The following is a 26038-nucleotide window of genomic DNA, read 5'->3' as shown; positions in this document are numbered from 1 at the left end:
TATTACTGACTATATAGCAGAACTTCTTACACATTTATTACATTTTGTCTGAGAAATTTTTCCCTGGCTAGAAAATGTAGGTATATACAGCACATATGGAATCAGACATTTACTCCTGAGGAATTTTATTTTAAAATGTTTCTTTGATATACCTATACAATTTTACCTTTTATCAAATGTGAAAAGTGTATCTATTAATGAAATGGATGTGCTGACTTATTTTTACATAGAGTCTTGGCTGAGCATTTGATTTTATAGAGTTCAGCAATCAGCAGTCTTTAGAGTTGATTTTATTATGGTCATGGCTGAGAATGCATCTTCATATGAGTGTTCAGTAGAAAGTGACAGATGTAGACTGAGGAAAATTGCAGAACTAGAAATCCTGTCCTAATCCCAAGCCAAAATTCATTTAATAATTTTTTTTTTTGGTTCTTTTTTTTTTTTTTTTTTTTTCCGGAGCTGGGGACCGAACCCAGGGCCTTGCGCTTCCTAGGCAAGCGCTCTACCACTGAGCTAAATCCCCAACCCCCCATTAAATAATTTTTTAAAATATTTTTAAAAATCTAAAGTTTATAGTAAATACATTCTAAACATGATAATTTGATACTTACCTGATGAGGAATAATGGAAGGAAAACATTAAAAATCTTTGTTTTCTCTAATAAACCATTATGCTTTTTTATAAGAACAGAAGATTATGTGTACAGTAAAAGATGCTGCAGTCCAAGAAGCAGTCATTCGCTTCATGTCAAAGGAGGCAGGCACATTTTTATGTTCAGAAGCAAGGCTCCAGTGACGTCACACAGTGTGACACTAATGGGTACTGCTGAGAATGCTGTGAAGCAATTATGCATTTGATTTTGTATTAAAGGTTGTTATGCATTAAAAAAATGCACATTTGGGGGTGGAGAGATGGCTCAGTGGTTAAGAACATTGACTGTTCTTCCAGAGGTTCTCAGTTCAATTCCCAGCACCCACATGGTGGCTCACAGCCATCTGTAATGGGATCTGACACCCTCTTCTGGTGTGTCTGAAGACAGCTATAGTGTATTCATATAAATAAAACAAATCTTTAGAAAAAAGAAAAGAAAACACTTTAGAGAGTCTAAAATAGTGTATGCCTTAGGTGCTGGAGAGATGGCTCAGCAGTTAAAGAATTGTGTCATTCTTACAGAGGACCCCAATTGTATTCTCAGCATCTACATTGGAGATCTTACAAACCACCTGTAACTCCAGAAGGCAGAGGCAGACAGATCTCTTTGAGTTCAAAGTCAGTCTGGTGTGCAGGTCTAAATAGCAAGTCCCATGCCATCTGCCTCTGCCTTCTGGGTGTTGGAATTAAAGGGGTGTGCTACCATGCATAGCATAAAGGTTTTCTTTTTAAATGATTTTTTTATCCCCTTTGTGCTCCTAATGTAACTGTCCCGAGTCCTTCCTTTATTTTGTTTGTATATTACTTTTTCATCTTCCCGAGTGAGGTAACCCAGTCAAAAAGAACACTCATGATAAGTACTCACTGATTAAGTGACTGTGAGGGAAAAAGCTCAGAATACCCATGATATACCTCACAGACAATATGAAGCTCAAGAAGAAGGAAGACCAAGTGTGGATGCTTCAGTCCTACTTCTAAGGGGGAACAAAATAATCACAGGAGGTAGAGGGTAGAAAGGTCTTGGGAGGGAGAGAGGATGGGGAAAGGAGAAAACGGGGGCAGGGTCAGGTGCGGAAGGAAATGGGAGAGATGTATGGGGGGAGGGTCGGGAAATTGAACAGAAGTGTGTAGCAATGAGGGATGGGGGGTTGGGGACAGCCACCAGAACGTCTCAGACACCAGGAAAGCAAAGGGCTCTCAGGACCCAACAGGGAGGACATTAGCTGAAATACTTTTTCATTTTTAGGCAGTCTGTATATAGATATATAGAGAGATTTTTTTCTATTACCATTAATTGTGTCAAAATTCTGATCTATTTCTCTCACAGTGCATTTAAGTGAGCATGAGACTGTTTTCTTGTCCAACATTGGACCCTTAGGCAGATTACCACCCCATGATTTGGTTGCTTTAGGAGAATAATTATACTTTTTCCTGTTGAAAAAGAAACCCATGTCTTCTATTAGATGACTGTTTCTTGAGGCAACATCAAGTAGTTAAGATTTCAGACCCAAGCTCTACCATTCATCAGTTGTATGGTCCCTAACAAACTACCTTCTTAGAAGCCTGACTTATTCCTTTGCTAAAAAGGAAATCAGAGGCTCTAAGTATAGGAATGTCATATGTAAACTCTTTACTCTGTGCGTTTCATTTATGAGATACTTAATAAAAAGGAGTTTTTCCTTCTAGGTCTGTGATAATTGTTTGTTTGTTTGTTTCTTTCTTTCTTTCTTTCTTTCTTTCTTTCTTTCTTTCTTTCGTTCTTTCTTTTCCCTTCATTTTTTTCGGAGCTGGGGACTGAACCCAGGGCCTTGTGCTTGCTAGACAAGCGCTCTACCACTGAGCTAAATCCCCAACCCCTCTTTCTTTTTTTTTTTTTTTTTTTTTTTGATAATGTTTCTTGAAATAAGTTTTTAAACTAAAATTTCTATGGTTTTTTTTGTTGTTGTTGTTTTGTGCATCCCTAGAACTTTGAAGTATTATTTGATAAAACTAATATTTGCTGGACCTGGTGGTCCATGCTTTTGATCCCAGCACAGGGAGGCAGAGGCAGGAGGTTCTATGAGTTTGATGCCAGTCTGGTTTACAGTTCTAGGACAGCCAGGACAACATGGAGAAATTCTAATAAGCCAAAATGCACCTTACCCCTAAAACAACAACCAACCAGTCAAACAAAAACACCCAAACCACAACCTTGTACATCTGAGCCCAGCTCATGCACAGTGTCATTTTGTAAATATAGAAGGTTTCTTTACTCTGGAGTGAGCCTTATCTAGTACTGAAATAATTCCTGTGCTTAGATTTCCCCTTAGGTATCTTTCACAGAATTGTTTATATGATAAATGGTCAACAAACATGTCTTCTTATTTATACAGATAGTGCACATCCTAAATATGACTTCTGCAAAAATCATTTCTTTTCTGTTACCATATGATGAAAGTCTCCATTCACTACAGTCTCGAATTGAGCGTGAAACAGGAATAAATACAGGTTCTCAAGAACTTCTGTCAGAGACAGGAATTTCTCTGGATCCTCGGAAACCAGCCTCTCAATGTGTTCTAGATGGAGTGGTAAGTTCTTTGGGGGGCGTGGGTGGAGCTGGGGATCAGGGTCTTGCTAGATAGCCCAGAATGACCTCTAACTTCCAATCATCCTGCCTCGGGAAACTGAAATCATAGGCCTGAGCTGCCTGCACAGGGCTCTTTTGTTTTTAGTTGACTAGTGGTTATATTTATTTATGGATTACATTATCGTTATTCAATACATGGGTATACTGTTTAGTGATTAAACACTAAGAAAAACAATTTCTTTCCCTTGGCTATTTCCATTTCTGTGTGTTGGTACTTGCAAACTCTTTCCTTACTTACATTAAAATATATAGCTTTCTATAGACTATAATTATGCTTACGTCCTGTAGAAACTGGATAGAAATGTGATGCACACACAAGGAGCTAGGTGTGTGGTACATACCTTTGATTCTCAGCATTTGGCAGGTAGATCCCTGTGAGTCCAAGCCAATCTGGTCTAAATAGTAGGTTCAAGGCCAGCCAGGGCTATATAGAGAGACCACGTCCCAAAAAAATGTTTCTTGTTACTTGTATTTTGTTTCCTCTTATATTATAGATGTATATATTGCTTGCCATATAATATACTCATCTCAATTGTAACTCATAGACTTTATAAAAATAAATTTAAATCAGTATAAAAATATTTCTATTCCTCATGCCCATTACTTTGTAGATTTCCATTCTACCCATCCTACTTTCTGCCTCTGTAGATTTGCATGCCTGTATGTATGTGGGTATGTTTTTGGGTAGGTGTATATGTTTATGAGAGTCTGTATGTACATGTGTGCTTATGGAGGACAAAGGTCAATGTTGGTGCCTTCCTTAACAACAATCAGGCCCTCCCATAAGCTTCATCTTACTGATAAGGCTAAGTTGGTGGAAACACCATCCCCAACTTTTTTTTAAACCGCGGGTTCTGGGGACCATTCTCGGGTCGCCATGCTTGTGTAACATTACTGATGGAACTATTTTCCCAGCTAGCATCATAGTCTCAACTTTATCAGTGGTACAGTGTGTGTAAGCATTTTTTTTTCCATTTATGTTTGACTTTTTGAAAAACAGTCTTGCTATGTAGCCCAGGCTAGTCTCCTGACCCTATCCTGTCCTGAGATTACTCTGGCACCTAATCTTTTCTTTTTGATTACCACACAGTGTTTTATTCTATGGATATAACCTTTTATATTTGTTTTTTGTTGGTGGTGTTTTTTGGGGGGGTGTTAATTGCTAAAACTAGAAAACCTTGTTATTTTGTTTTTCTTATAGCAAACAAAACAATGGTGTTTGTTATAGCATTTTATGTATATTTATATACCATACTCTTTCTTATACCTCTCATCTTGCCTTTCTTTTGCTGGTCTTCCTCTACCAGAGCAGACCCCCTCCTGCCTCGTTGTCACATGAATTCCATTGCCCTTTTCCACACCTTCTGTTTCTGTTCTTTTGGGCCTGGCAGTTATTTTTCACTTTGGCCCATGTATCTTTCTCTCCCCTAGAGTAAACCTTGGGCCCTGCGTCTGTAAAGTATTTATGAGGGCACAGGGACTTCGCTCATTGCAGCTCGAAGAAGGAAATCTGCTGCTTAAGGACTTATAAAATCTTAAGTTTTGAAGAATCTTCAAGTTTTGGTTTGTTTCTTTTTTAGAGAGGCTGTGATAGCTACATGGTTTATTTGTTTGATAAAAGTAAGACTGTATATGAAGGACCATTTGCATCCAGAAGTTTATCTGATTGTGTAAATTATATTGGTAAGTAGAGTCCAGTTACTGGCTGAACTTTAAACTTGAAATTACATGATTAGTAGATACAATCTTTTTTTAAATTTTTTTTAAAATTTTTTATTTATATGAGTACACTGTAGCTGACTTCAGACACACCAGAAGAGGGCATCAGATCCTATTACAGATGATTGTGAGCCACCATGTGGTTGCTGGGAATTGAACTCAGTTAGTGCTCTTAACCACTGAGCCATCTCTCCAGCCCCAGAGAGGATCTTTTAATGTTTTCTATATGTGGTTAAAAATGCATTTAATGTAGTTTGGGAGGTGTGAAGGTAGAGTTACATCACCATAGCTCCTTTATGCTGAAGGCCTCCCTTCCTGAGGAGGCTAGGGATCTTTAGAGAGGAGAATGAAAGCCACTATTAGTTAAGCTTACTTTTTAATTGTTCCTTTGTCATAGGTATTCAGAGCTTCACACACAGCTTTACCTATAAATTTCATGAAGTTGAGCTGGTGATTCAGGAGATAATAGCTATTTTTCAGAAACAGAAAAAAAGTGGTGGACTATGGATGAGATGGAACTTGATTTAAAACTTGAAAGAAGTAAAGAAATTTGGATTAGAGAGAAGGCGTATTCTCGACTGAAATGAAGCAAGATTAAAATAAAAGTGTACAGGAACGATCTCCAGCTCCTTGGGAGAAGTGGTTATGCCAGTCATACAGCCTTACAGCTAGTCAGTCAGTAGATTCCTTTTAGCATCTCTGGGATTAATATTTGGAAAGGAACTCACAAAGAATGAAATACAGTGTTCCTGAAAGTAGCTTACCTCCCTTAATACCGTCTTTCTTACAGTGCAAGACAGCAAGATACAGCTTCCAGTTACACAGCTTCGCAAAGTGTGGGCTGAAGCAGTGCACTATGTATCTGGGCTAAAGGAGGACTACAGCAGGCTCTTTCAGGGACAAAGAGCAGCAATGTAAGTGGGTTGGTTTCTTAAGCACAATGACATGTATATCATGTACTCAAGAATTATTCTTGCCAGGTTTCTTTGAGCAGGATTGTGTACAAAGCTTAAATATTGAGCATTAAAAATGTTTTTTTTTAAAGAATGTGTTTGTGTGCATGTGAATGGGTGCACACGTGGAAGCCGGAGGTTGATGTTGGGTAACTTTCATTTATTGTTTTCCTCCCTAAGTTTTGAGGCAGTATCTATTACTAAGTCTGGAGCTCACTGTTTGAGTTAGACTGACTAGCCAGTGAGCTCATAGGATCTGTGTGTGTATTCCCCCAAGCCTCTTAGTACTGGGGTTACACGCACACACTGCCATGTACTAACCTGAGGTACTCATGCATGCAAAGCAAGAACTTTGCCCACTGAGCTGTCACCCTGATTCTCACCAGACTTAGAGATTTCTTATTAATAGTGTAAAATCATTCAGCTGTAATGATTTAGAAGTAGTAGTTGCTTGGCAATCTTAGTTGAAGAAGGTTGTTTATCACAGATATCACAGGCAGGAAATAGGTTAGCTATTTCTAATGGATTGATAATAGAAATTTAGGTTTTGGAGTTTGGATACTATGTGTTTGTAAATTGTTATTCGATGTTTCTGAATGTTGATAATTTTGTTTTGTTTTGCTATGGCTTAGGTTAAGTCTTCTTAGATATAATGCTAACTTGACAAAAATGAAGAATACTTTGATCTCAGCATCACAGCAACTCAAAGCTAAATTGGAGTTTTTTCGCAAAAGCATTCAGCTTGACTTGGAGAGATATAGTGAGCAGATGACTTATGGGATATGTAAGTGTCTGGCTGTAATGTATTTGTAAGGAGTGTCTAGTCTCTCAAAATCATCTGCTCTTATTGTCTTGTTAACACATAGCCAGTTATTTAAATTCACATCAGAACAACACAGGGGATAACTTAAGTCATCAAACTGTTTATATTTTTAGGGTTAGCTCATTTAATTCCTTAATTGAGCAACTTATTTCATAATTGTAGTAAAATTACTTAACTCTAAAGAAGATGAATAATACAGAAGAGACAAGACTGTGAATTTTAAGTCATATTTTAAAAAGGCATACAAAGTATATACTAACATGGCTTCTTAGCAAATACTGTACTGAAATGTGTGCTTCCTCCAGTTGGGGTACTGAGATCAAGATCCTTAAGATAATGAATGGTAGGAACTCTGGGAAATGATTACGTCACAAAGGAACTTTCATGGATGAATCGTTTCCTTTAACAAAAGATTGAGAGAGAGTCCCTCTCTCTTTCTGCCATGAGAGAACACAAAAAGTAGCCATCTATGAGCCAAACCTTCTCAGATTCCAACACTGTGAGAAATAAATTTCCATGGTGTATTTGCCACCTACAGTACATTTGGTTTTGTTTTCTGGTTTCTAGTAGTGTAGCGGCTCAAACAGAATAACACAGTCAAGGGAATCTTAAATTCATTTGTTTTTCTGTTTAAAAATTATATTTATTTACATACATACATACATACATACATACATACATACATACAAACATATATACAATTTCCAAGCTCATGTTTATTTCTACTTCATCTGCTGTGGAGTTCTAGCTACTGTTTTCTTATTGTATACAGTCTTCTGACTCAACCTTATCTTCCCTCAGATGTGTTATGGATTTATAAAAAGTTAAAATTTAAACCGAATTTGCTTACTTCTTGAAACATATCTTTTTTAAGGAAGTAGGTTCTGTTTATATTTGTATTTGACAAAGGTATGGATGTCTCAGAATATCCAGTTAGTGATCAGAAGTGTCCAGTTTGTGAATATGTTTATCTTCCAGTGCTATTCTGTGTTTGCGTATTATAGGCATTCTTGTGAATGACAAAACATAATTATTTCATTAAAGCATCTTTGACTTGTCATAGGCATACTATGCAACTGTTAACATACTGAAACAGATATAGCTGTGCTGATACTAACTTATCAGTAGAATATTTGACAGTGACTATCTTGTTACTTTTCTCTTGTAGTGAACAAGCAACTTATAAAAGAAAACATTTAATTGAGGATTTGTTTATAGTTTCAGAGGACGAGTCCATGACCAGCATGGTGATTGGCAGACAGACAGGCATGGCTCCAGATCAGTAGCTGAGTGCTTACATCTGATCCACAGGCAGGAGGCAGAGAGGGCAAGACTGGGCCTAGCATGGGTTTTCAAAACCTCAAAGTCCACTTCCACTGACATACTTCTTCCAACAAGGCCAGACCTCCTAATTATTTCTAAACAGTTCACCAGCTGGGAACCAAACAATCAAATATATAAGCCTGTGGGGGCCATTCTCATGAAACTATTACAGTGATAATTAAATTGTGGGGAAAAGCATGCATAGATTGTCTTCCTTACTTGTGAGAAAATAGAGAATATATCTTATAACAAACACGTTAGTGAGAACACTTGGAGTAGAGGGGATAGTCTTTTTATACTTTTTATAGCTTTTTATTTATTTTTACAGTAGCGGGAATTGAACCTAGACCCTTGTGTTGTTTTTGATACAAGATCTCCTTATGTAGCCTTGGGTGGCCTGGAACTGACTACAGAAACTAGGCAGGCCTTGAACTCCCAAAGATCTGTCTGCTTCTGCTTCCCAATCTGGAATTAAAACATGTTCAGCAAAACTCAAAGCCTTGTGTGCACTAGGCAACTCTTCTACTACTAAGCCACATTCCTAGCCAACATTTAACTTTTCTGAAACATGTTTATATATTGCTTTAAGATAAGTTTTTTTTTGGAGGTGAAAAATATATATTATTCTCCTAGAACTTCCATATCAGCTCTGTGGCTTAAAACAACATAGATGTAAAAGCTCAGAATTTCAAGGCTAAAATCTAAAAGTCAAGGTGCTAGCAGTGCCAGGATTCCTCTGAAACTTGCAAAAAAAGATAACTTCCTAACTCCTAGGTTACCAGCTGTGTTTAAGGTTCTTTGGCTTCTCGCTTTAGTTGTCATCTGACATTCCCCTTTGTGTTTCTGTATACCCCTTCTCCCCAAGTCTGTTCTCTCTAAGGACATTGGAAAGGAGTCACACTGTGGGAAGGGCCTAGCATAGTCCACTGTGAGTACATACATAGCTGATTGTAATTGACCTATTTCCAGGGAGGTCACCTTCTACAGTGTTGGGGCTTAGGAGTATAGGATACCTATTTGGGAAAGACACTTTCAATCCATTATGTATCTTTGATATTGATAGATACAGCAAGAAAGAAGCCAGGCTAATATTAAAGATATAATTATTTAAGAAAAAGAAGCCAATTTAGACTTGATTTATTTTTCTTTTTTCTTTTTTTAGCTTCAGAAAAAATGCTGAAAGCATGGAAAGAAATGGAAGAAAAGGCCATTCACTATTCTGAGGTAAAATCATTGGCCTCATTCTGTGCGCTCAGTGTCTCCATTAGAATTGTCTTGACTTTGACAGATAAAAAGTGTTTTTTCATTTCTGAAATTTAGACAAATATCTTGTATATTCTTTCAACAGAGAGAGGAAGGTTATGGGCTATAAAGCCAAAGGCATTGGGTCAACTTTTTAGCTTCATAAAACTTCAGTTTCTATTATATGTATACACATACACACACATATATGTATATGTATATGTATATGTATATGTATATGTATATGTATATGTATATGTATATGTATATATTAGGGGTAGCAGTCTTTTCTACTAGGCTTGTGCACATTAAATGGAAGTCAGTAATGATATATATCGTTAGTATTTTTCTTACTGGTGTAAGTAAGATGGCTTCACATCTAGTTTAAATTGGACAGTTCTATTTATACCTGATGTCTTCTCATAATTATCAATAGATACTGTTTCATTCTCAAAACTATATAGGATGTATACACCCTTAGTGAGATCATTCCTTAGGTGGCATATATATTCCTTTCTTCTCCTGTATGTCCATAGTCTTGTGCTGTCGCTTTCCTTGGTGCCAACTCATACTTAGACTAAGGATGAGAATAGGGCAGTTGGTATTGTGGGGCTGAACTTGGAAAAAATGGCAATGGTTTCAGTGACCACTTTGTTTTGTGAGTGGCACGTCTATTATCTTGCGTCTCCAGAGGCCAAAGCAAATCTAGTAGTTGACTGTGGTTAGAAGGGATACATAGGAGTGTTTTTATTTTATTTTAATTTATTTATTTTTTGAGACAAGGTCTCACTGTATAGCCCTAACAGGTCTGGAATTCACTCTGTAGACCAAGCTGGCTTTGACTCACAGATATACATTTGCCTGTGCTTCCTGAGTGCTGGGATTAAAAGTGTGCACCATTGCACCTAGCATAAGGTGTTTTTATATGAAAGATTGTCAGAAGGATACTAAAGCCCCCACCATGGCTGAGGAGCTATTAACAGTTATGGCTGTTGGGGGAAGAAGAGTCAGTTTTCTTTAAGGAGGGGTCCCTGGTAGTTTGACTATGTCCTGTTGTATGGCCTCACATTCATTAGTATATGATCATCACATATTGGACCCTGTGGATTATTTAAAAAAAAAAAAAAAAAAAGACATGACATTGGGAGGGGTGAAAGTGGGGTTAGAGGGGCAGATCTGTGAGAGTTAGGAGGAGTAGTGGGGTTTAAATACCAAAATACAGTATATGCACCTATGAAATTCTCAAAAATTTTGTAATTATTAATATTATTTAAATAGCTTTAACCAGCCTAGTATGCTGTAATACTGTAATCCCAGCCCTCAGGAAAGTAAGAGGGGAGAATTCCAGGCTCAAGAATAGCCTAGGCCATGTAATACCACTGTTCCATCAAATAAACAGATGATTAGCTTTAACAAAATTGCCTTGTTGTAGTAAAATGTTCAGTTCTACTGCTGCAACAGATCACGCTCTACCTTTAAGACCTGAACCTTGCTTTATATGGTAGTAAGCCATCATTTTCTTGGTTCATGTTATATTTTAGGTTGGTGTCATTGGATACCTTGAGGATCAAATTATGTCTTTGCACACTGAAATCATGGAGCTGCAGAAGAGCCCCTATGGGAGACGCCAGGGAGACCTGATGGAATCCCTGTAAGAATGTATCTGTGCTGTCGCTCCTGATTCTATAATTTTTTGTTTTGTTCTTCCTACTTATATCTGGGCTTTTCTTACCCCTAACTTTTTTTTTTTTTAAAACACTCATTTATTTTGTTGGGAAGAGATTTCATGCAACACATCACAGTGTACATGTAGAGGTCAAAGGACAAAACTGTGGGATGATAGTTCTCCCCTTCTACCTTGGTGGGCCCAAGAATTGAACTCAGGTTGTAAGCTTGGTTGCAAACACTTTAACCTTCTGAGCCATCTCTCCAGCCCTTAGAATATCTTAAAAGGAAGCTAATTCTTAGTCCTAGGGAGTTTGGGAAATAACTCTCTGGATTGTTATTTACTATTTAAAAGAAAATCTCCTTTGTGTGTATGTGTTTATATATTTAAATTACAAATGATTTCCCCATTTACTTTCCTTTTGGTCCAAGATATCATCTCCTAACTCCTCTGTTGATGTTAATTTCCTAAGTGTCTAGATTAGAAACTTCAGATTTTCTCCCTGATCACAAGCCATGATGTTCTCCCCATTTAAATGTTTCTGGTGCATGGGTATTATATTTGTGGTGGAAGAGTAGATCTGAAGCATATAAAAACGTTATGTTTTAGAAACTAGGGAAATGTCTTAGCACTTGCTGCTCAGGCTTGAGGACCTGAGTTTGAATTCCCCAGAACCTACATGTAAGACTAGGTGTGGTATCCTGTCTACAACCCTTGTGCTTCTACAGCAAGGGGGACATAGAAACTGGAGAGTTAGAGGAAGCACAGGCAGGAGCACACGACAGAGACCTGACTCAGGAAGCCAGCAAGGACTGACACTCGGTTTTCTTCTTACCTCCTCATATGGAATATGCAAGTGGACACAGAGACACCCACACACACAGAGACACTGTTGGGATTTATTTATTTATTTATTTATTTGCCCCAAGTTTTAGAGACTTGTATTCTCAGTTTTCAGTGAAATGCTCTGTAAAATATTCTTTGATGATCTGTACTTGCTAAAAAAAAACTGGATCTTGTTCTAATAACCAGTACTATTCAAGTCATGTATTATTAATCATTAAGTTACTTTCACATACAGAAAGGTTTTTGTTTTTCTCTTTTGTAGGGAACAGCGTGCCATTGATCTCTATAAGCAGCTAAAACACAGACCCACCGGTAAGCCACTTGAGTCACCCTCGCTGAGCAGAGTGGGTGCACTATGATGTTTTTTAACTTCATAGCAAGATCCTGTTTTGCAACATTTGTGGCATAGTAGCTCTAAATTTATAAGAATTTAAAAGATTAGAAGGGGAAAGTAATAAGGATATTAAAGTAGAAAAGTTTTAAAAGTGAAGTGAAACGAAAGTAGAGGAGAAAAAAGAAAAAAGAGGAATTTGGTATTGGATCAGTGAGTAAAGTGCTTGCTACAAAAACCCAAGTTTAGATTCCCAACACTTGCATACAAACACATACATGGTGGCACAGCTCTGTGGTCCTGCAGTACTGGGAGAGCAGAGACAGAGGGCTAAAACAGCAACCTTAGGATTCAGAGAAATACCCTATCAACAAGTAGGGTGGGGTCCATCAAGGATGATACGTGAAGGTGACCTTGGGCCTCTAATATATCCTCTCCCCAACAAAAAGGAAGAAATAGCATCACCACCACCACCACACCCAAAAAAGGGTATAATGGGAAAAATACTGCTTAACTTAGAGAGCTTGGAAACAATTCCGCACAATGGGTTCTGGGTGGGATGGGAAGAGAAGATGCTATAGTTGATGCAGAAGCAGTTTATCCCGACAAACCTTGCCTTTACCAGCACTCACATCCTTAGGGGAACAATTTATATTGAACACTGCCAAATAGAGCATTGTTGCGAGGAATGTAGGTTGGTAACCAGAAGCCTTGAATTCTAAATTGGGTGTTTTACTGAATAATCTCCAGTACATCTCCATGTTTTTATTCCCCTTTGTGTAAAACCAGTCAGAATGTAGCCTTCTAATTCAGTAAGCTTTGGCAGTGTGTTTGAGAATGTGTTCATGGAAATGCTTTGAAAACAATAAGGTAGTATATACATGCCAAACACTTTTATTTTATTTAAAATGTATTTATATTGAAGGATTACATAGGTAACAAGGGATATCTGTGCTGTGGAAGACATTTTTTATTTTAAAAGTTTTATATAGGGGTTGGGGATTTAGCTCTGGAAGAACGCTTGCCTAGCAAGCGCAAGGCCCTGGGTTCGGTACCCAGCTCCGAAAAAAAGAAAAAAAAAAGTTTTATATAACTTTTATAAAGTTTTCAAGTTTTAGATTTGAAAAATTATAAACATACAGCTACATATGCAGCTTTATAATAGTTATATTGTTCTTTAAAAAAACAGCATTCGTGTGTGCACTGGGATTTTTTGTTTTGCTTTGTTTTGTTTTTCTGAGATTATATTTTTATTTTCTGTGTGAGTGTTTCACCTGTATGTCTATCAGTGTTCGATGTGTACCCATGGAGGCCAGATGAGAGTGCTGGACAACTGGACTTGGAGTTCCAGGTGGCTGTGTGGGTGTTCTGAACCTTGTGTCTGCTCAGGAAGGATGTGCGTGCGTGCGTGCGTGCGTGCGTGCGTGCGTGCGTGCGTGCGTGCGTGCGTGCGTGCGTGCGTTCAGAGAGAGAAGAGAAGAAAAGAGAAGATTGATTGATTGTGGGAATGAAGCTGGTGTGTGGAGGAGGTTTCTGGAATGATTAAGAAAGGACAATTTTTTCTTTTTCTTTCTTTCATCTCCCCACCCCCTCTGCAATAGTGGAGATCTAACCCAGAGCCTTGTGCTTGACTGAAAGGCACTGATCTTCCTCTGAGCTCCCATCCTACAACATTCTCAAACCTCTTTTCAAAGCCTTCCATAGTTTTCTTCTTGGAAGTAACACAGAAGAACATTGAGCGAGGAAGTTTGCACAATTAGTAGCAAGGATAAACAGTAGTGATATTTTTGTTTTCAGACTTGTTAGTCAAGAAAACACTGGAATGATATATCAGCAATTTTCTGCTCTTCTAAACTCTAATTGCCATTTTCTGAAATAGAACAATACCTAATGCTAGTAGTTTTAAAAACTGAGATAATATCACTTAAAAACTCAGTGTAATCAACAACCATCCAGTTTGAGGACGTCTGTCAGATGCCAGTTGGCTTTGAGTTGAGTTTCAGGTGTCTACTGATCCTTTTTATTAGTACTTCATATTTGGTTTAAGTCAGCTTTTTTTCAGGTGGACTTTTTCTGAGCTGTAAACAGATGGACTAGCATGAAATTCCAAGCAACCTGTTAGGGCAGGGAAAGCCTGATTCACCCACTATTCTAAGTAAGCAGTGTCAATCATGTAAGAAATCTAGGCTCTTAGCCAAAAGCTGCATCTGTGTCGAAATTTGGGTTAGTATGGGTTAAGTCAACCAGACTATTCTCTCAAACACAGGCAACATAAGTCTCTAAGAATTAAACATATAACCATGCATAAATTTATTTTAGAAATGTCTGTACATGTGAGTGTATTCCATTTGTGTAGGGGTACCCACATCAGATTCCTGGAGATGTTATTATATGTCCTTATGAACCACCTAATTTGAGTGCTGGGATACAAATCTGGGTCCTCTGGAAGAGCAGCAAAGGCTCTTGACAACTGTACCTAGCCTTTTAACTTTACTTTTTAATGTATAGTTGTCATTGAACTAAACTTCATTGTCTTAGAATTTATAGTTAATTTAAAAACCTTTTAAAATGGGCTAGAGATATAACTCAGCGGTTAAGAGCACTGACTGCTCTTCCAGAGGTCCTGAGTTCAGTTCCCAGCAACCACATGGTGGCTCACAACCATCTGTAATGGAATCCGTTGCCTTCTTCTGGTGTGTCTGAAGACAGTGACAGTGTACTTATATACATAAAATAAATAATATTTAAAAAAAAATTTAAGCCACGTATTAATTTAATTAATTTTTTTCGTGGGGAGATGTGAAGAATCCACTTACCCCAGACAGGACACCAGTGACAGACAAGCAATGATTCTGTCCTGGTCTTGTTTGGCAAATGTGAGTTTCATCAGGATTACTAAGAGGAGTTTCAGGAGCTACACTTCTGAAGAAAATCTCTCCTCCTTCTGTCTCTCTGCAAGAGATAACCTCTTTTAGGTTCTTAGAGAAGGGTAAGGCCTCATGAGCCTCTCTGTTTCATGGCAGACTGTTAGTGGGCCTAGTCTTACCTGTGTAAGCACAGCCTCTGAGAGCTTACTAAGGCAATGGCAATGTCACACCTCAAGGACAGGGTTCTACAACAAATGGAGAAATGTTGTAGACTACGTGCAGCTTTTTAAACTTCCTGTTTGGAAGTTGATGTGCTCTGCAACAGAGAGGTTATACCTACTAACTGAAGTCCTTTGTAGATCACTCCTACAGTGACAGCACGGAGATGGTGAAGATCATTGTGCACACTGTGCAGAGTCAGGACCGAGTTCTCAAGGAGCTGTTTGGTCACCTGAGGTAGAACAATGCTTTATTTCCTTCTAAATGCCAGTATATTTGTGTTCCTTTAAAATTATAATACTCCTCTTGGGTAAATAATTCTGTCAGTATCTTACAAAACATGGTGATACATAAACCCTGAACAGAGGCATTACTTTTTCTGTGTGTGTATGGGTGTTTTGCCTGCATGTTTGTCCCATGTGTATGAGGCCAGAAAGGAGCATATGATCTCCTGGAGTTGGAGTTATAGATGGTTGTGACTGGGTGCTGGGAATTGAACCCAGGACCTCTGGAAGAGCAACCAGTGCTCTTAACCACTGAGCCATCTGTCTAGCTCCTACATTCATTGCCTTTGAGATCATCCATTAAATAGTATGCTGGTTGTGCTTTATTTCCTCTGGGTTTGGGCTTATGCTATACAGTCTTGAGGGATGTGACAAGTATCTTACTCTCACTAAATCTTTCCAGCAAGTTGTTGGGCTGCAAGCAGAAGATTATTGATCTACTCCCCAAGGTGGAAGTGGCCCTCAGTAACATCAAAGAAGCTGACAATACTGTCATGTTTATGCAGGGAAAGAGGCAGAAAGAAATTTGGCACCTCCTTAAAATTGCTTGTGTAAGTAATTATTAGTGAATGTAATACTGAGTTACTGTTATTTTCTGCCAAAGAGGGTTCTTATTGCCTTAAGGTATGTCCTGTAAATATTTATACTTTATATTGGGTCCACACAATTCTTATTCAGTGTCCAAGTAATTATAGAGGTAGGATGTTTATGTCATCATTCTCCTTTCCAGTGCTGCTGCTGCTGCTGCTGCTACTGCTGGTGGTGGTGGTGGTGGTGGTGGTGGTGGTGGTGGTGGTGGTGGTGGTGGTGGTGGTGGTGGTGGTGGTATGTGTGTAGTTTTGTTTGTTTCTTTTGAGACAAAAGCTTTCTCTAGCCTAGACTGGAAGCTAAACTACCTCCCAGCAGTTTTCCTGCCTCCCAGTTGCTGCAATTAGAAGTATGAGCCACCACAGCCATCTCAATCCCCCTCTTTTATAGTTCTCCATACCCTGGATCACTTTGGTTCAGCCATCTCAATCCCCCTCTTTTATAGTTCTCCATACCCTGGATCACTTTGGTTGCCCAACCCAACTTGGAGTAAATGCATCTGACTTATTAATAAGTCAACCATATTTAGCTGTTCCCTTCCTCCAAACAAAAGCTGGATTAGAGGAATTAGTCGTTCAGTGTAGTCGGTGAAGAAAAGGGGCAGGGACAGTAGAGTCCGTAGAGGTGAGAATGATTTTGTCAGAAACAGTCCAGCTTTTGTACAAGAGTAAATGATTGATAAATCTTATAGGTATGGTTTTTAAAATGGTATGAATCAAGAGGGGCTTGCCTGCAACTTATTGTGTATGTGTATGTGTTTTTTCCTTCAGACACAGAGTTCTGCTCGCTCTCTTGTAGGATCCAGTCTAGAAGGCACAGTAACCCCTCCAGTATCAGCATGGCTGCCCCCTACTCTAGCAGACCGTGAACATCCTCTGACATGTGTGGTAACTCCTCAAGATGGGTGGGTTTGCTTTGTAACAATAGGCAGCTGTGCTTCAGGGGAAAGGGTGGGACAGAGGCAGCAAGCATGGTGGTTAATGAATAGTGTCTTCAGACTAGGACTCAGACTAGGACGATCTCTTCTTTTTAATAGTACTGAGTAATTTTCTTTCTTTTTTTTTTTTTTTTTTTTTTTTTAGTGTTCATATATTTTCACTTTAAAATGAGAATGTCTTATAGAATTACTATAAGAATTTAGTTGAACAATATATGTAAATGCTTGTGAAATAAATTTCAGTGTTACTAATTAGTGTTAGTTTGATCCAGGCTCTAAGCCATTTCTGTTCCCCACTTATCAATTTCCTTTACCCAAACTGTGCTCCTTCCTTAACCACTTATCTCCAAGAAATTATGCTATTTGTGGTTTGTATTTTTTTGGTACTTAAGTTCCCTTTTAATACACTAGTGAGGTCTGTTTCTTAAAATTTTCAGTGCTTTAAATCATTTTGCAAATGAGAAGTCAGATTTGCAGCCCTGCATTTTTGTCTTCAGTTTCTGCTCTGCTGCTAAAAGCTGAATGACTGCCCATCTCTGTTATTTTCTCAGCGTAAGGTGTGCGTGGTCCGAGGCTCTTTGCTAGCTTGTGTACTGTCGCTTTTCTCAGAACTCACGGAGACCACCACGGCACCAAGCACCTCCCGGAGTCTGCCCAAAATTAGTTTTACAGACATGCACTCATGTGACATGGCTGCTCAGGAGGGCACACAGTGGCACACTCTGCTGCTGTGCTGAGAGAACAAGCACATGGCAGGAAGGCAAGCTGACCAGGTATTTCCTTGTTTAAAGAAAGCAAGTTCCAGGGTAGATCTCTGGGTCAGTAAATGTGTGGCCCAATATGAATACATACACAAGCATAGCTGAGGTTTTGATTTTACAGACTTCGGGAAATTCTCTATTAGAACTGAAGGAGGTAAAATTTAGTACATCCTAATCCTTTGTTTTCATTTCAGGCATTTAGGCTTGGAAGGAATGCTAATTCCAAATATCAGCTCTATGGGTAACTTTCAATTTGAGCTTCTGGTTGTTTCCAACAGCGTATCTTTATCAGAAAATACATTTCCTGATAAACGAAATCCGATCTTAATTATAATGTGCCTCTGGTACTTAATTGCCAAGGATTAGGAAATTTTTTATCTGTTTTAATAACTGAGTCAGTACTTAGTTTTAAGCTAACAATGGTTGTTCCCCATGGCCCACAGCGTAATAAAGGAGGGACTGAGGGTTGTCGAAGGATGATGGCAGAGGAGTATGGACGAGGAGGCATGAAGGGAGAAGCTAGAGTCGAGGCCACCTTCACATATAAGAACCCAGGGATACTTGTGGTTCATAGTTTTCGTCTGCTGTCGGCTTGCTTGTTTTCATTGCTACTGTCTGTAGTTCTGAACCAGTGTTTCTCTTTCCTGGATCTCTGGAGACCAAATTGCACTTTGAATCTCTTCCCTGTTTGTGTGTGAAGTGAGCATGCTAGTGCTTTACTGTCTGTAAAAGGAAAAGGAAGCAATCCAGAAAGAAACAAACGAGAATGTATTCCGTTTGTCTGTACGAAGGACTGTCTCCTAATCTGGTACTTCATCAGCAGGGAGGATGGGAGGCTGCTACCAGTACTACCTATTTCAAAAAAAAATCTGTCTAGAGTTACAGTGGGCTTCCTAGAGTAGGCAGATGCAGTGGCTTAGATGACATGGGATGCTGTCTCTGAGTGGGAGGGAAAAAGAAATTGAAGGCAGCACTCAGCTTTGCTGGGGGACTTGGTTGCAGAAAATGGTCATCCTGACTTAGAAGGACAAAAAGTAGGCAACACTCAGGGACTCCTTTGCTGAATTTGAAATGGTTTTGTTCTTTCTTCCATCAGCGAGACGTTAGCACAAATGATAGAAGAAAATCTGAACTGTCTTGGCCATTTAAGTACTATTATTCGTGAAGCAAATGAGGACCAGAGCAGTAGTATGATGGTAAGTTTTTTGTGGAGAGATGGGTGTGTAGTTTAGATACATGGAGTACAAAAGGTTTATTTTCCATGTTGGCCATGTCTGACTTTTGGGCTATATATATCCTGTGTGTGTAATACATATATTGGAATAAACACACACACACACACACGATTATAACTCAGAGGAAGAAACTATTGAGAAATATTTTGAACCTCTAATTGCTATCTTTTTATTATGCAGGTAACCTTACAAAAAGTAACTTGGGGGAGAAGGGTTTATTCTGCTTATAATTATAGGCTACAGGCCACCATTATGGGGAAGTCAAGGCAGGAACTTGAAATAGACGTAACAGCTCCAGTCAGGAGCATAGAGAACTAGACATCTGCATTCCTGACAGTACTCAGCTCCCTGTGCTTATGCTTACATAATATAGGGCTCAGCCTTCGGCATGCTGCTGCCCACCTTTAGGCTGGGTGTTAGCACATCAGTTATTGAAATCAGACTGTTCCCAGCTGTCCTTGGGAGTCTCCTCCCAGGGATTCTAGGTTATGTCGACTCTACAAAGCTAACTGTCCTGCATATACCATCATGTCATCAGTGAGCATCACAGTAGCATCTACAGTCAGATTAAGCTTTCTTTTCTTTTTTTTTAGAACAGTAGTTAGTTTTGTTTATGTCTAACTTTGAAGAGAAAATATTTTTCACAAAGATGTATAACAAACTAAAGAGAATATTCCCCAATATTGTTACCCAAAAGATGCACTTCTCTCCAAGCACACCGTGAATTCGTGAATTCGCAGATGTTACACTGTCAGGCCATATCCCCTTCTTCATTCTGCTTAGAAATAAATCTGCGCTCACAGAACAATTTTATTCATGATGCTTAGAGAACATCTATGTGTTCTTAACTCAGATGCACCTATTAACATTTTTTTCAGATTAAGCTTTCTTCACAGTGTGAATGCCTGTACCTTTTTGCTTCAGCAATACATTTTTTTCAATAAGATGATAGTTTTACTCTATAATTGCTGTATTTGATGCATATAAGATTGATTAAGCTAATAATAAAAGTGGTTATATCAAGATTTAGTTGCTTTGAAATATTGATTTGTTAAAACTGGGAGAAGCTACTCTAAATCTTAGCAAATTCACTGCATTTAGTTTCGATACCAACTCTTTGCCTTTTCAGTTAAGAGTGTTTTACTCAGACTTTTATGATAACTTTGAAATATTTTGAGATTCTCAGAAGATAAAGTGAACTAAGTTTACTTCTGTAGTTTTTGTGTTTTTTTTGTTTTTTTTTTTTTTTTTTTTTTGGTTCTTTTTTTTGGAGCTGGGGACCGAACCCAGGGCCTTGCGCTTCCTAGGTAAGCACTGAGCTAAATCCCCAGCCCCACTTCTGTAGTTTTTAACTCTTTGAATTTTGATTATAAATGCCCAAATATTTAAAAAGCAATTTTAAAAAGTGAACTCTACATTCGGATGACTGTTAATTGTGACATTGCATGCCTGCTTTTAGAGTCTTGATTGGAGTTGGTTAGCAGAATGACACATCATTCGTGCACTGTTCTCGAGTCTTTGAAGCTGTTCCAGCACTTACTGTGGTCATCTTTCCTGCGGAAGCCATTCTTCACTCATCAGTCCATGGAGGAGACAGCTGTGATCAGAAACTACAAATGACTTTACACACACCCGAGCTTGGTGTTTTGTTTTTAAATAATTGTGATCTCTGAACAGATAGGATTTTATAACAAATCAGTGAAATTAATTTTTCTTTCTAACACCTCAACTAATTAAGGAGATTATTAGTGACCTGCTTAAAATCTTATAAAATTGAAAAAATATTACTAGTTTAGCTGATGAAAAAGATAATCTTTTAAAGGTCTAAATTTTACGCATAAGGCCCAACATAGTATTAATATAGAGATGAAAAATTCATCCAGTGTTCATTTTAAGTAAAATTTGTCTATGGAGTTTCTGTGGAAGACACTGCTCACAAGTAAAATTGTGCTTCCTGAAGATGAAGCCCCGCCTCCTTGTGTTGCTCTCAGCAAGTGCTCTTCTTGGTGTCCCATGGAGGTAGATGAATCCCATCTTTAACCCCACATTTAATAGAGTCCTCTTCTTATATAAGGGAGTGGACATATGTGCCTTTGATATCAGCTGACCATAATGAATTGTGTCCTGTGCTATATGTATATGTATTTAAGGTGTACATTTAATAATATCACAGAGAGGATGCCTGTTAATTTATAATGTATTTGAAGGTTGTATGTTTTACATTTGTAAAAATGGGTCACTTGTTTAAACAATCTTTTATGTCTTGTCATACAAGTTTCAAAGGTCTGCATTCCTTTATCTGTAATTATAGTCTCAAAATCCAAGAAGTTCTGATAACAAGGTTTTCATAAGCTTGATAACAAAAGTCATTTGCCTCTGGATGTATTCTAATCTGACACTGAATCTGCTTATCCCATTAGTGTGAATATTCATTTATTTTGTTGCATAAATATTAATGTGTATGATTATTGGGGTGTGCTGCCACAAACTCTTTTGAGGGTTGATATAGTATGGTGTATGCACTGAATTACCTTTCTAAAATCTGAAAATTTCTCATTCTGAAACATCTAGACTTAGGGTTTCAGATAAAAGATTGTGGATCTCTGCCTTATGTTAAATAATTTAAAAGGTGTTATTTTGTTTTTAAAAAATGTGAAATGCTTTTATATTCTAGTTTTTCACTTTGCATATTAAATGATTTTAAAATTATTTTTGAATCTCTACTCATTACCAAACTGCAATGTGTAGTACTATAGGCTAATATAGTTTGAAAAATGTAAAGGGTCATGTGATAAGTTAGGAGCAGAAATTGCAAGATAGAGTCTTTTTTTTTTTTTTTTTGGTTCTTTTTTTCGGAGCTGGGGACCGAACCCAGGGCCTTGCGCTACAAGATAGAGTCTTTATACTTTGTTATTTGTGTGTCCACACATGTGTGGAAGCCAGAGGACAACTCTGGGTATAGTCTTCAGGAATTGCCCTACTATCAGAGTCTGTCAGTGGCCTGGAACTTATCAATTAAGGTAGGTTGGGTGGACTGTGAGCCACAGGATCTTCTTGTCTTTACCTGCCCACCTTTGCCACTCCAGGTACCTACCACCACGCCTGACATTTTACATGAATTCTAAGGAGCCAAACTCAGATCCTCCTGCCTGCAAATCATATGCTTTGCTGACTTCCCCAACCTTGTACTTTCTTCTGGAATTAAATACTTACTGAGAAATATTAAGTAACTTCCTTACTGTAATGTTTTTACCTAGGAGGTACTAGTACTACTCTGTGTGTCTAAAAACATTAAGATCCCGTCATTTAAAGTGATATATAGTCCTCCCATCCCATTTTATTATGCTGTCATTCTCCTAGTATCCAAATCTGATAGCTTAGAGTTGTTTCTTATCTTTTGGTTTTGGTTTTTAGACAAGGTCTCACTATTAACCTAGTCTATTCCAAGCTTGCCATCTTTCTTTAATCTCCAGTCTTAGCTACAGGTATGTAGCATACGTGGCTATCTTGTACATCTATGTACATGGCTATCTTCTTTTAAATTATCAGGTATCAAGGTTTTTTACAGATGGTAATTCCATCCCTGTCAGCTAAATGATAGGCAAACTCTCCATTCATTAGCTCTAGAGTCTAGAGGCTCTTAATAGTAAATAACATGATTGGATACTGCTTGCTCAGAAGATATTAACCTATATGCAAAGGTCAGAAGAACTCTTGGTTTTATTTCTGTTATTTTAAAACAGGACCTCACAGGACAGCCTGGAACGCCCTATGTAGACCAGGCTAGCTTCAAACTTTAGTGATACTCCTTCCTCTGCCTCCCAGGAGTGTGCCACCTCACCTGGCTGACTTGAAAGTTAATACTGGCAATTCATTAAGAGTCTTAGCATGTAAGTATTGTTCAGTCCCCCGTACCCCCCAGAAATCATGCGTTTTTTAACTATCACAATTATATTTGGAGGTCTGTTTTGGTGGGGCATGAGTTGGAGTGATGTCCAAACCCTCTAATCTACATGATTTAGACAGGTGATAAGAGGCAGAACAAATAAGATCACCCCAAACTTGCTTCTGAAGAATTAGTAGCCCACTCTTATTTTTGTTCAGTAGCAACTTTCAGAATTAAAATCAAAGTTATCCACTGTATACACACTTTATTCTATAGGCAACATTAGGACATTAGGAGGAACTAAGAATAAACCCAGAAAGCACAGGTATTAGATTCAAAACAAGTTTGTGCCCCCAACTCTCCTATTGAGCTCATCATGCTACTGGGCGAGAGCTCTACTGCTGATCCCTATTTGTAGCTCTGTTTTGCTTTGTTTCTGGGACAGGCTGGCTTGAAACTCCCACTCCTCCTTTCCTCCACTTCCCAGCTGGGGTTACAGGCATGTGCTACCATGATCCGCTTTTTTTTTTTTTTTTTTTTTTTGGCAGGGGAAGGGGACCGGAGGAGGTGAAAATAGCTAAATTGTAATATTAGTCTGCAACAGACAAGGTTCCATATATTCCTAAGTAATAAAAATCAAATGCATGATACAGGTTAGTGCATGTATTGAAGGGGTGTGGCTAGATTTGCTCTTACAAAGCCCTGAATTGATTTTCTTGCCTGTCATTTCCTTTGTTACTAGCATCATGACCTTGTGCCTGCTGTTGTTTATCTGTTTCCCAGCTTCCTGTCTCTCTTCACTCTCACCCAGTTACAGATACAACACCCCTTAAAGCACTACTTTCTGGTATTTTCCTACACCGGAGTTTGGTAATCCTTCCAACCTTGTTAACCCTGTCTTGTCTCTGTCCTTATTTCCTTTGTTCATACATCTCTAGCCTTTACCCTTTCCTTTATCGTTTTTGTTTTGTAATACATGAACCTGTTTCGTGTTTATCCCCTAAACCTTTTATGATAATTATTGTGTGTGTTGGTGTGTGATGTGCCCTTATGTGCTGTGTGAGATCTAGGCTGAAATGAAGTCCTCAGGATTGCCACAAACTCCTCTACCCACTGAGCCATCTCACCAGGTTCACGTAGTGTGGAATGTTAAAATACAGTGAGAAAAGGTTAAGAGCACTGGCTACTCTTCCAGAGGATCCTGGTTCAATTCCCAGCACCAATGTGGCAGTTCGCAACAGTCTAACTCCAGTTCCAGGGGGATTCAATGCCCTCTTGTGACTGCTGAGGGCACCAGACACACATGTAGTGACATATATGCAGGCATAACATCCATAAATGAAGTTGCTTTCTTGCCATTCATTTCTTCCATCAGCAGAAAAACGGGTCCCAGACTTTGTAAATCTGGTTCTAGCCTACCCTGCCATACAACTTCTTTCAACCATAGAAAATCAAGCATTCACTGTTCACTGTTTTGGCCTCCTGACGACAATCCCGATCCCCACATTCAACATATGTTTATCATTCTGATCCTGTTTCTGGGTGGCTTTCAGAAAGCCCTCTGGTTTAGTGTTCTGGCACAAAATAAATATTCAACCCAAGTCTGAATGATTAATACTGGTCGAATAGCTTCCTCTTCGGAATCAAACCCTTCATTCCTTGAGACTGATCTGGTCGTTTCCTTAGTGTACCTGTAGATCGCGCTTGCCAGTCTGACTAGGTCCGAACCACAAAAGCAAGAAGGAACAATTCCTACACTGAGGGGTTGGACCTGTGCACTAGCACTCCCAATCCCTATGCTGTGCGCGCGCCCGAGCCAATTTTGTCCCGCCCGCGCACCGTCTAGCGGGCGAGGGCTGCGTCGCGTGCGTCCCCGCGCAGCCGCAGTGTCGGACAGGTGGGCGGGGCCGGCTGTTGGCAGCAGTTGGCGGGGCCGGGTGGCGGCTGCACGTGCGGGCGGGGGCGATGCGTCACTGACCGGTGAGGCGAGGCTCAGGGGTCGCGGTTCTCCGGGTGCCTGAGACCAAGGCGGTTCTCAGTCGGGACCTTCTACTTGGGGAGCCAGGGAAGGGGTGTCACGACGTACGCCGAGCCGGGGGCGCCGGCACTAGGGGTTGGTGAGGGGAGCGCTAGCTGAGAGAAAGCCAGGGGCCGGAGCGCGGGGCTTCCCGCCTCAGCCCGCGACCGTACGCGGGCTCTTCACTGGGTGGGGGCTGGCCTGTCAGTCAAGGGACTGAGGTTCCTCTTCTCCCGGTGCTCAGGAGGAACAAGGATGAATATGACTCAAGCCCGGCTTCTGGTGGCTGCAGTGGTGGGGTTGGTGGCGATCCTCCTTTACGCCTCCATCCACAAGATCGAGGAAGGACACCTGGCCGTGTACTACAGGTGAGCGCCGCCCTGTGCAGCCAGCGATGGTTCTAGAGCACAGGGAAAGGGTCCAATGGTCACAGTGGAGTCTAGGAAGTTGCTCTTTTCCGCGGCGTCAGGGGAGCGCTTCCAGCCCTGGGAAGTGGTTTCATCCCAGCTGCTGGGAGCTAATCTTTGGCGGGGCACCTTTCTGGTATCAGGCAGTTTAGTGACAAGTTCATGCTGTGCAGAAGTGAAGACACCTTGGTGGGTACGGAAGTAGTCACTGCAACCCAGATGACTCCTTGTAGTCCGCACAACTGTACAGGTGTTTAGTTTGCCACCGTGGATGTTTTTCGGGATCTCTGGCCTTATTTATGACAGTTCTCCCAACTCTACGGTTTTTCTTCTTCATTAGAAACCTCCCATTGTCTGGTGGTTATGTCTCCCAAAGTCTTAATGACCACAACAGTATCCTATTCCTAAAGTTCAAGAGACAAAACCACATTTGCAGGCCACCTTTCTCACTTGTTTTTTCCAAGTCATGGTGAGGAAGAGTGTGGACTCAGTTGCTGTCCATTTGTTTTGGCATAGTTATTCTTCAGTATAAATTACCACCAGCTCCTTGTGATATAGACTGATAAGAGAAGCCAGTTTGCAGAGTTTACAGAGAATTTGGGATGGTGGTTAATTCTGAAGCAGATTTTTTAGTATTTCCATTATGTCCCCGAAACT

General features: G+C 39.4%; 2 protein-coding genes across 5 annotated transcripts in view; both read left to right on the top strand.

Moving 5' to 3' along the window:
• Chuk (component of inhibitor of nuclear factor kappa B kinase complex) overlaps positions 1–21780 on the top strand; it is a 35564-nt gene extending 13784 nt beyond the window's left edge. Inside the window, 13 exon segments of one of the 3 annotated variants that reach the window (NM_001107588.1) lie at positions 3024–3218; positions 4858–4960; positions 5787–5910; positions 6582–6733; positions 9258–9319; positions 10879–10988; positions 12112–12161; positions 15407–15503; positions 15954–16101; positions 16909–17042; positions 18933–19032; positions 20531–20989; positions 21018–21779. In NM_001107588.1, coding sequence (NP_001101058.1) covers positions 3024–3218; positions 4858–4960; positions 5787–5910; positions 6582–6733; positions 9258–9319; positions 10879–10988; positions 12112–12161; positions 15407–15503; positions 15954–16101; positions 16909–17042; positions 18933–19032; positions 20531–20560 — 1305 coding nt within the window. In that variant the 3' untranslated portion in view covers positions 20561–20989; positions 21018–21779. 3 annotated transcript variants of the gene reach the window in all.
• Positions 21781–24848: 3068 nt separating this feature from the next.
• Positions 24849–26038, top strand: part of Erlin1 (ER lipid raft associated 1) — a 35310-nt gene continuing 34120 nt past the window's right edge. The window contains 2 exon segments of one of the 2 annotated variants that reach the window (NM_001106353.1): positions 24849–24937; positions 25219–25342. In NM_001106353.1, the coding sequence (NP_001099823.1) occupies positions 25230–25342 (113 nt within the window). In that variant the 5' untranslated portion in view covers positions 24849–24937; positions 25219–25229. 2 annotated transcript variants of the gene reach the window in all.

The sequence above is a fragment of the Rattus norvegicus genome, chromosome 1 (genome assembly GCF_021556685.1).
Source record: "Rattus norvegicus strain SHRSP/BbbUtx chromosome 1, alternate assembly SHRSP_T2T, whole genome shotgun sequence".
Lineage (NCBI taxonomy): Eukaryota > Metazoa > Chordata > Mammalia > Rodentia > Muridae > Rattus > Rattus norvegicus.
The sequence above is the reverse complement of the archived record's forward strand: the minus strand, read 5'-3'. Positions and strand labels throughout refer to the sequence as shown.